Source organism: Anneissia japonica, unplaced genomic scaffold, assembly GCF_011630105.1.
Source record: "Anneissia japonica isolate Jap-2015-1 unplaced genomic scaffold, ASM1163010v1 scaffold287833_len2544123_cov190, whole genome shotgun sequence".
In the NCBI taxonomy this organism is placed as follows: domain Eukaryota; kingdom Metazoa; phylum Echinodermata; class Crinoidea; order Comatulida; family Comatulidae; genus Anneissia; species Anneissia japonica.
In genome coordinates this window covers 264,644-276,310 of record NW_022757233.1, presented here as the reverse complement: position 1 = coordinate 276,310, position 11,667 = coordinate 264,644, and the positions used below count along the sequence as shown (strand labels likewise).

The window sequence follows — 11,667 nt, the reverse complement described above, 5'->3', positions numbered from 1 at the left end:
GTACAGTACTCTTAGAGTCAAGATAAACATGATTTTGAGTAATTGCCTTTCAAAGTTATTTGTGCATACATTGTTTAATAGAATGAACTATCAAAATAACATTAAATAAACAATCTGTTGACCACTTCCAGAACTAATACCTTGGTACATGATTAATAAGACAATAAACTGTTGATTTATAGTGAAAAACAAATTTGGATTTTTAAGCAATTTTTTGAGCTCCCATATTTTATAGCTCATTAACCAACAACTTAACCATTTCGCCACAACATGCCTCATATGATCAACAAATGTTAAGGACCTCTGGTTCAAACTACAAATATCATAAATTTCTGATGAAGCAAGTCCAACTCTCAAAATAAGCAACACATATTTGGTCTTTCACAGTATGATCAGTTCACAGTTTTATTTTCCTCCTGATTCTCATAACAAAGAGACAATATTTTATATATACAAACCTGTGTTTTTTACGGGGTGTGGGACTACGGCTACGTGACCTGCTAGACTCAGAAGAGTAATCAGATGCTGGCATTCGGGACTTGTGCTTCTTTCTTCTCTCGCTTGATTTATCATAGTCGCTGTCATAATCTTTTCTATGTGATTTCTTGGATGACTGGGATTTCTGATGATCGGAAGAGATGTGTATAAGAGACAGGCTTAAAAGTTAATTAGCTGTCAAATAAAAATTAAAACAAAAAATATATTCTTTGAAACACACCTGTATTTGATTCTTATAAATAATTAATTCAATGTTTTTGGAAATACTTTCTATCTTAAATCAAGTAAATATAAAACCAACTGGAGTTTATATTTTTATTAATTTTTAGGCCAAAAAAAATTGTTTGTTTGCCCTCCTCCACTCGCCCCTAACTCACTGAAAAAAATAGGGGCGGAAAAACAAAAAAACTTTTAAAAAAAGGGGTTTTTTTTAGCTTTTTTCTTTACAAATTAAGAAAAAAGAGTGAATTTATCTTTATTTTTCGCCAGATGCCCTACAAATTAGTCTGAAGTTGTTGTCTGATGTAAGATATTGCCATTATAGGCCTCTGTGGGCTATTTTTATTTTATAAGGGCAAACAAACAATTTATTTTATTTGGCCTTATAAGTATGTTTTATGATGGTAATGTTCTGAGATAGTTGATTTTAATAACATTAATTTTAATTAACATTAACATTGATTTTAACAATGATTTTAATAACATTGTCAATAATTAATTTATTAATTAATTATTATAAGTATGTTTTATGTTGGAAATGTTCTGAGATAGTTGATTTTAATAGCATTGATTTTAATTAACATTAACATTGATTTCAACAATGATTTTAATAATATTGTCAATAATTAATTAATTAATTATTATAAGTATGTTTTATGTTGGAAATGTTCTGAGATAGTTGATTTTAATAATATTGTCAATAATTAATTTATTAATAAATTATTATAAGTATGTTTTATGTTGGAAATGTTCTGAGATAGTTGATTTTAATAACATTGTCAATAATTAATTAATTAATTAACTATTATAAGTATGTTTAATGTTGGAAATGTTCTGAGATAGTTGATTTTAAAAATTTCATTACCTATTGCTTCTAGAATGAGAGAAGCTCCGTGACTTGGATCGCCTGCTGGGGCTTTCTGAATGTCCACGTGACCTGAAATGAGAAAGGTGATATGAATTTATCATCACTGGTTCAATGATAAACAAATGACTATACAGTAGTGAAAATAGGAAGCCATCTTGTAGTTAGAATTATGTACTGTATGTGTATTTCAATGGTCAAGGCAAGAAAATAAATAATCATTATATACAGTGTATGTTAATTAGCTTTTTATAGAGCTTCATTATTACTGAGCTTTCATTATCGAAGTCTGATTGCAGTATTTGGCTAATATCAGGGGGCCCAAGTTGTAAAAGTCATGTTTAATATAAAAACAAAGAGGCTTGGGCAGGTTTAGGCCACTGTTAATACCTCTTACTGCTTAGAATGTTCAATAAATCTTATGTCTGCCTTAGGCAAAAAAAAATGTTTTGTTGCCCTCCGCGACCGACCTAAATTTTTCAAAAAATCGGGTCGGCTTTTTTTTTGTTTAATAAATTTCTTCCTTTCACTCAAGTACAAATATGAGAAATACCACTTGTGAAATTGACATTTAGAACATAAAATCTAAAACAGACATGTATTTTTACCAAAATCGGGCCATAGATGCACACGTAAAATCGGTAAAATGGAAGACATAATTTTGAGAACCGAGTGCAACGACGACGATGTATGTACAAAAAAAAATCCAACCGACCGACCGACCCTAGATCTCGATTTTTTCCATTTAAGGGCAACACAATAATTTTTGTTTTTTGGTCTTATTTAATGCACAAGAATGGGAAAATTTAGCTTAGCATAAGTCCTAATTGAGAAAATCTCTTAAAATCCTGGAGAAATTCAAATTCTGGGAGAAAATATGCAATTTCCGTGAGACCAGGATATGAACCAAAATCCTTGGAGATCCAGAGAACACTTGGAAGCTTTGCTACTATAACCATATGAGGCATGTTGTGGCAAAATGGCTAAGTTGTAGCAAAAATTGAAATTCAAGTTATTAGTATTTTCAGATACCTGAGTATGTGATCTTTAAAATGAGGGGTCATTCATTGAAATTGGACATTTCGTGTATGTTATTGGAAAGTGAAAGTACAGTACTCTTAGAGTCAAGATAAACATGATTTTGAGTAATTGCCTTTCAAAGTTATTTGTGCATACATTGTTTAATAGAATGAACTATCAAAATAACATTAAATAAACAATCTGTTGACCACTTCCAGAACTAATACCTTGGTACATGATTAATAAGACAATAAACTGTTGATTTATAGTGAAAAACAAATTTGGATTTTTAAGCAATTTTTTGAGCTCCCATATTTTATAGCTCATTAACCAACAACTTAACCATTTCGCCACAACATGCCTCATATGATCAACAAATGTTAAGGACCTCTGGTTCAAACTACAAATATCATAAATTTCTGATGAAGCAAGTCCAACTCTCAAAATAAGCAACACATATTTGGTCTTTCACAGTATGATCAGTTCACAGTTTTATTTTCCTCCTGATTCTCATAACAAAGAGACAATATTTTATATATACAAACCTGTGTTTTTTACGGGGTGTGGGACTACGGCTACGTGACCTGCTAGACTCAGAAGAGTAATCAGATGCTGGCATTCGGGACTTGTGCTTCTTTCTTCTCTCGCTTGATTTATCATAGTCGCTGTCATAATCTTTTCTATGTGATTTCTTGGATGACTGGGATTTCTGATGATCGGAAGCATGGTCTGCATCGTCAGCCGAATCAGCAGCAGAGTCTGATTCTAAATCTTCATCTTTGTAATGCTTTCTGAATAAAATAAATAAATATAACAAATATTAATTGGTATTGATTAATCAAAATCATATATGTAATTATAAAACAGTGTGAGCTAATTTAAATTTGGACAAAAAACAATTAAATTAGATGCATCCATCTTGAAATCATTTAAATCTAATTGCACACATACTGGGAAACACAGGTGGGCAAAATGCGGCCAGGCCACGTGCAGCCCGACAGTGATTTTTTTTTGCTGCCCGCGAAAAAGAATTGAAAACCCTATATGTGCGACCCGCCAAACATCTTTGGCTAGAAAACACCTTGTTTTTTATGGCCTGGCACCAACCATCTCTAAAAAGTAGTATTTAAACTGAGAATAAAGTGGTGTAAAAGCAGTACATGAAGGTTTTTGGAAGCACACTGGAAACATCAAAGTTTGGGTGCGGCCCTATGTGTTAAGTTAAAAATTCACTTTGGCCCTCTGACCGAATTTTATGCCCACCCCTGCATTAAAATCACGAATAGAAGCCCAATGGGTTTAATCTCGAGAAGAAGCCTATCTCGAATTGAAGGCCACTCTGTAATTTGCACGTGGTTTGTAAAAGTAGCCTCGAAAAGAAGCCCAAGACATCAATGACAGCATAAGATTGATGCTTTTGTATGATTGGCATTTCTAGAGCAATTTACAAAATGCATTGTGAGTTGGTATAATATTGTTTACTAGGAGTCCACCCAGTGCATTACAGACATATCTAATTACTGATTAACGATCCAAAATGTATCAATCAAGAAATTACCTCCTATGGCTCTTATGCTTTCTACTTCTGTGAGATCTGGAAAATAAGGTCAAAAGCAAATCAATAACATGACCTACAGTAGAATGCAAGGGGTTACTCGGGAAGGAGACTTCTAATACAGTACTACTAAGCTTAACATCAATGAAAATAGTAATAAAACAACAATAATTATATTACATGTCAATAATTAACTGTAATAAATAATAAATAATTATAATATAAATAAGAAAAAAGAGAAAAATGATATGATCCCAGACTTTTTGTCACACCCACATACAAGCACATTAGCCTGCTAATTATAGAAAGAGAGATATGAGTAGAACAGTGCAAATGATTGTTTCTTTTATAGTGTTTAGTTTCATTAGTAAATGGCCATGAAAGTCTATAGTGCGTTTACATTAAAGCAGATATTTGACGAAAGTACAGTGAAACATTTCCCTGTACTTTTTCATGTTCAAAACACTTGCCTAAATCTGTTAGTTATGGACATGAAGTGAAAGTTATTCAAATTAAAAAAAAACCATTCATACTTCAGTATGATTAAACATCAGATCTGAAGGAAAATATTTGATATGGAGAGAGGGGTAACAAGGGACATTATTATTCTTCATGTTTGGAATATTTAGCTAAAGGTAAAGTAGCGCTGGTATGGTCATAAAGTGAAAGTTATTAAAATTAAAGAAAAACATCCATACTTAGTATGATTAAACATCAGATCTGAAGGAAAATATTTGATCTGAGGAGGGGTAACAAGGGACATAATTATTGACTATGAGTTGTGATTGAGGGGAACAAGGTGATTGAGGGGAACAAGGTAATTCACGAATGACATCTTCTTTTCTTAGATAATGAATAATTTGCAGTTATTTCTTTTCTGGTAAATTAATGTCAGTCGATGAAGTTATACAATGAGCAAGACATTGTTAATTGTACTAATTTCTACACAGAATATGATACTTTATCATAATGGTTCAATCTCCATTACACAAATTCTAAATATAAAATGACCTTTACGTTCCTTCTACAATATCAAGTTTTATGTGATTTACACATACATGGCCATGATGACATCATAGTAACACCCATATTATGGCAAAATCACAGATATTTCTCTCATAAAACTAAATATGGTGAACATGGCAAAGTAGATTAGCTTATAATATAGAACCTTTAAAGCAAACACTATAATATTTTGATAGTGTATCTATGTCCAGAAAATGTCATAAAATAAAGTGACTATACAAATCACTGAAAAACAAATGAAATATACATGCTAAGAAATAACTCATTTGAAATACTAAAATTCTAAAGACTGTTCTATGGTTTTTTAACACAAAAAATAAATTATAGTAGTTAATCTATTGCAAGAGGGATTTTGAAAATATTATATTGGTAGAAAATTGTTACACTCACATTAATACATAATGGTAAGAAAATTGTACTCATATAAAGGATTTTAGTATTAAATTTTAGAAGCTTTGCTTGCAAGAGGAGATATTAATATAGAATAAATTATTCAGTAGAAAACTATTTACATATATATTTTGATATAAAATACATGGTAGAAAATTATTCTCAAATATGAGATATGAATATATAAAAAAGTGGTATGAAATTATTCTATGTGAAAATTTATTACAAAATGACAGAAAATATTTAATAATTAGATGAAAAATTTCAAAGATATAAAGAATAATTGGTAGAAAATTGTTCTCACATGATATTTTTAATATAAAAATAAATAAATTGGCATAAATTTATTGCCATATAGGTGATTTTAAAATGAAGAATAAACAGTAGAAAATCAGTCTACCGTGAGAAATCTGAATAAAGAGTAATGGGAACTTAACAGAAACAGGCTTTACAGATTAATAAACAAATAAAACAATATTCTAACAGATTTTTTATGTTGTGAAACCACATTTATAGTTGTGCTTTTTCACTTACTTATGTTTTTTACTTTTGTGTGTAGAACTCTCAGTCCTAGGGAAAAGAACAGTCCAAAGACATAATATTAGCAACCGAAAGAGAAATAGATTCATGTAAAATTTGTCATACATGTACTAAGGAAGGTCGAGACGTGATGCTAATACCTGAAAGAATATAGAACTTGAGTATCTGCTTGCTGTTAGGTTAAAGATTCGTGGATGAACAGAAGCAGATGATAAAGAAATCAAGAAAATTAAATGAAATGAAGGAGAGCACGATTGAAATAAAGGAGAGCACAATAGTTAACGGCATGCAGTAACAGACACAGTGTGCCTGAAAGCAAATTTTTTTCTCTATAAAAGCAACGTGTAAATAGGTTTGTAAAGTTACACATGGAAATAGATGTGGGCACAGAGAATGTGTGTATAATGGGCATTTATTAAACATGTATTTTCAATACTATAATATATCCTTTGTTTTTCATGCTTGGCAGTTCATGCAAAAATAGATATTTCCTGCAACTAGTAGCAGATGGTTGTGACAGGATGTGATCCCATCCATCAACACAGATCGAGTCAATAACAATTTGACACCCTAAAATTTCTGTTCCATCCCTAGCCTACAGTAACACAAAATACTGACAAATAATAATTCATAATTTCCACCAAATAAATTAACAAGTATGCAGATATTTGAATCAAATGTGGCATTTATGGAGATTATAAATGATATATTTTGGACACTATTTTTCTATTTCCCTGTGGTAATGAAAAAGAATGACTTATAGCTTAAACTTGTTTACAGATTATGAAAACAATAAATTTATCAATGATGTTTTAAATGATTCTTCTCCATGTTATTTTTTGTAGGTCAAAAAATGATTAAAAAACGCAAAGACAAAAAACCAGCTTACATTCAAACCTTGTTGGCATGTTTCCAGAAGGCAGAGAGTTAACAAAGTAATTGAATTTGAAATTTTTAATTAACATCTTTGGTGTGAAAACGAGGATACATCAATAAACAAAACTATACAATGTAGCAATTTCTATACTTTTTTATATCAACTATGTACAATATTACATGTATAAATCTAAATGTGTACCTCATTATAGATCAGAAAGCTATAACAATTTATGAAAAAGAACAAAAGTGGTTATTTGAGTATGGTAATTGCATTGTAAATAAGAGGGCAATAAAATACACACACAAATGTACCTGTTTATTTCTTAGTATTGTATTGTTTTAGGATTTATCAACAAAATAAAATTATTATCATTAAATGCAATTACCATTGATCAGAATAAACACTCAAACACTAAAGCCATTATCCCACAGTGAATTGAAAGAAGAATAAGCATGTTAAGATGAGTGGAATAGGGGACAGATAGAGAAAAAAAGAAGAAAAACCAAATCACAGCAAATTACACGACACAATTATACATAATAAAAAAGAAAAAACTAACAAGAATGAACAATTAGAAAATTATCATGCATATAATATCATAAACAGGTTAAAGGTCAACCATATTAAAGATGCGTGGTACAATACAACCAAATATACACCTTATGTGGAATTTCATTGGTTGTCTTAGTAGGGAGAAAAGTGTACAATGTAGCTCTTTAATGATTCCCAAAAAAATATGAGAAACAGTTATGAAGTTCAAAGAATAACAATAGACCGTGGTCAGAATTACAAATGAATATTAATACAGGGTGAAAAAAAATTAAAATGTTCTCGTGATATGCATTTTATCACACAATTCTGTTTTTTAAATCTGTTAGTATGAGTTAAAAATGGCTGAAACCTGATGGGCTATATAATCCTTTTACATGATAGGAATACATCAGAACTATGAAAATATAAATGTGACTAGTTTTCATTTCAATGGTATCTAATTCCATAGACCATTTATCTACTCCCACATAATAAAAATTTTTTAAAAAACCAACTGATGGTAAATTATATTTTATCATCCCATAAAATAGATTTGAAAAAAAAAATAAATAAATTCCTAGGCCATCTTCAAGCAAAAATTTCAATTCAATTGATTTTTCATTCTTCATTAGAGAAAGTAATGAGATTCTCATCAACATAATACCTTTAAAACTAATTACCTAATCAATTGAAAAATTATTTAATTAATAAGCCAAACGACTAAATGATTGGCATATAATGGCTTTGCTATTAAATGCCCTGAGGATGATTAAAAAACATAACAGAAAAATACATTTTGATTGATACAAAACTACTGATCAATTGTTGATTATTAATCAATTACTTATTAATTATTAAATCAAACAGATTATTGATCTAGATAGTTTATTTGAATACATGATGTTGCACTTTAGAGCACTTATACCATCCCAAATCACTGTAAGGACTTCAATGGAGCCAAAAAATAATCAATACAAATCTTGAAGCAATGGATAATTTTTAAGCATTATTTCGTCAAAATTTAAGTTTATAGCATTGCTAATATAAAGAGTACCCGAGGCTTCCATTTCTGTAGTATTCATCAAACATCAGAAAACCAAATATGTACCTTGATTTTATAAAAATTAATTCATAATGAAATAGTTTCTACCAAAATATAATTACTAAAACTAAACTGGATTTTACCGATTTACTGAACTACAAAATGCGTAATCTCCCTGAAGCATCAAGCACCAATATTATAAATTTTCTTCTACTGTATATGATTTTACTAATATGTTTTTTTGGTAATCCATTGAGAAGCCTATAGAGTGATTTGTTGTTGAGGCGTGTGCTCATTACTGCTCAAAGTAGGCTTATTATATCCTTATGTTTCCTTTACGTTGACCCTTACGTCTTTGTGTCGTAGGATTCAGTTTCTTTTACTAGACTGACATACATGCAAACTATCAGCTTTTACCTTCAGTGTTTAAAATGCCTGCTAAAGGTAAAAAACGATTACGTGGAGGCAAAGGAAAAGATGAAGAAAAAAAGAAATTGATAAATTATTTTACTTGTGTTGTAGGGATTCTTTAGGGGAACTGGTTAGTATTGAAGCAACAAAATGTCAAGCGGCAGATGTGATATCATTAATATTCATATTATACTATGTTTATTCATGAGTAATTATGCTAATTTGTTTAGTACATTGTAAACAAATGGAGTGTCACTTATAGGTAACATACTGTACAGTTAACTTATTGGAAACTAATTTCTAAAAATATACATGCAAGATTTAGTTTTACAAAAAGACTATAAAATATTGTTCCTTAAAAATAATCTGTGCATTGTAATCATAAATATTCCACCGTTTGTCAATTTGTAGTATTGGTTTTGAGATTTTAATTTTCAAAGATTGTACAAGTTTAATTCAATACAGAATAAGACAACAATTTACATAACAATAAGAGTAACATTTAAAAATAAAAATGAACTTGACAAAGTACATTCATGTCGCATTTGTAACGATATAAAAATAGAACTGTACAAAAGATTTGAAAACAATAAACATCACAATAGGATTCATACAAATATCAAAAACAAAAATGACACGGGCATGACAGTACCTAGAAGCTGACATGTATTGAAAAATTAGCCTGAGTCATTACAGCAGAGGGGGAGGTGACAGATGGAAGAATACCGGTACATATATTTTATTGGTCAAAGATAACATGCAACAATATATAGTTATTTATCATTTTATCATTACCTATATAAAATTATATTCTATATTTTTAAGAATTTTGATAATCTAAATTTCAAATCTGATATTTCTTTGTTTTAATCTAAATTAAGACTTTGGTTATTGAACCTTAAAGTACTTATATGTACAGCACGTCAAAGCAAATTGAAATCCAAATGATCAACATCGTCAATGATGTAGTGTTAAGTCTACTGACTTGGTGGAATACTTATAATCACTTAGCATCCTAGCTAACTAGAAATCCATAACACTATAATTGAGTCTTAATTGAGTCCTGTAATCTGGACTTGAGTAAACCCACTACAGGTTCAGTACTAGTGTTATCTTTTACCTGTCCTTCTTTTTCTTATGTGATTTCTTTCTTTCTTTTCTTACGGGTGATTCACTATCCGATCTGAAAAATACAAATTAGAAAAGAATGAAATTTCAGTTTCCAAAGGAAATATATTTACAATCATTTTCAAGTAAATTTGCTCTCCATCATGCTCAAGTAATTTTACAGATACATTAACAATAATAGAGAAATATTTTTTAATGACTTCAAATATCTAATTGAGCTCCTTTTAAAGAAAAAGACTAAAGAAATGGTCTAAAACATGAGGCTTCAGGGTTGATTTGTTTATATCAATGATTCAGGATTTTAATCTAGGATAGAAAGGAGGCAAGCATCTTCTCAGAAAATAAGCTATGCTGATGTTCTAAACTAATGATAATAATAATAATAATATCTTTATTTCTTCCAACATAGGACGGGGTCAGAACAAAGGTGGAACAAGTTCCTATACCCGAAGGTTTTGTCTGCCCAAATATGAGTGAATAAAAATTATTTTAAAAAAACTTAATAATTAATAAAATGAAAATGCTGTATAAATATTCATTGGCTCAAAATTATAAGAAATTTGCAATGATTAAACCAAGATTTTAACCTACTACCCTGAATCAGAAGACCCTTTTTAAATTTGGTTGCCATAAGGGGTTTAAATTATTATTATCTCTTTTTTAAATAACATGCAATTTGGCCTTTGGCCACCATATTTTATATTTTATGTGATTTTGAAATAAATAAAGTGATATATAGGGAAACAGAGAAACATTTCATAAATTTGTTTACCAATATAGGATGATTGATTTATCTTTGCAATGGGTGTATTCAGTCTACTATGAACAATTTGGAAAGAAAGTTTTAAAGAAGTTATGAAAGACAAACAATCATTCACTCTGTTTGGTTATTCTTGGATGCAATACAGAACATAGTGGTAGGATTAGGCTACTGGGTGTCAACATGAATTGGTAGATCATATTATATAAAAATAAGTATACCAATAGATGAATTTAAATTTTGTATGTCTTGTAAACACCTTCATTTTAAAACTACATCATTCCACACAAACACACAGCCCACCAGATGCATCTAAACTGTCAGGAGCAGAGATGGTTGCAAAGCACTGTTCCACTAAGCCCACCTTGCCCCTTGGATATTGTTGATAAGGTGACAGAAAAAAACATAAAGAAGCATTGCTGAGTATGGGAAATGTGAACATTAGTAGCACTGCCTACTGAATAACCCATTCTGATTGGTCAGTTGTTAAGTTTGAATGACGAGGTCTGCTGTGAATTTGTGTCTTGGTTGTTGAACAGCTATTTGTGACCAGCTCTGGCAAAAAACCAACTGTTAGTAGGAAAAATTCTAAATTGAGTTTCCGGTGTTTTTAGATTCTGCATGAATTTTACTTTATGGTTAAGAGTATGAGCAAAGTTACGTATATTGAATTCTTTGGATATTAGCAGTGCCGTATCTTGGGGAGGTCGTACGCCCCCCCAAAAAATTACTTGCGCCCCCCCCCCAAAAAAAATTACAGTCAAGTAGTGAAAAATCACCATATTTTGTGAATTAACCCCCC

The 11,667-nt window shown here is 30.3% G+C and overlaps 1 protein-coding gene across 6 annotated transcripts in view; it reads right to left on the bottom strand.

Moving 5' to 3' along the window:
• Positions 1–11,667, bottom strand: part of LOC117124555 (serine/arginine repetitive matrix protein 2-like) — a 42,887-nt gene that overhangs the window by 8,166 nt on the left and 23,054 nt on the right. For 3 of the 6 annotated variants that reach the window (XM_033270820.1, XM_033270823.1, XM_033270822.1), the window contains 5 exons: positions 10,098–10,160; positions 6,108–6,143; positions 4,161–4,196; positions 3,148–3,393; positions 1,583–1,654 (listed from right to left, as the gene is read on the bottom strand). In XM_033270820.1, coding sequence (XP_033126711.1) covers positions 1,583–1,654; positions 3,148–3,393; positions 4,161–4,196; positions 6,108–6,143; positions 10,098–10,160 — 453 coding nt within the window. Of the gene's footprint in view, positions 1–458; positions 589–1,582; positions 1,655–3,147; positions 3,394–4,160; positions 4,197–6,107; positions 6,144–10,097; positions 10,161–11,667 lie in introns of all 6 variants that reach the window. The other 3 variants (XM_033270824.1, XM_033270825.1, XM_033270821.1) reach the window with 2 other exon arrangements.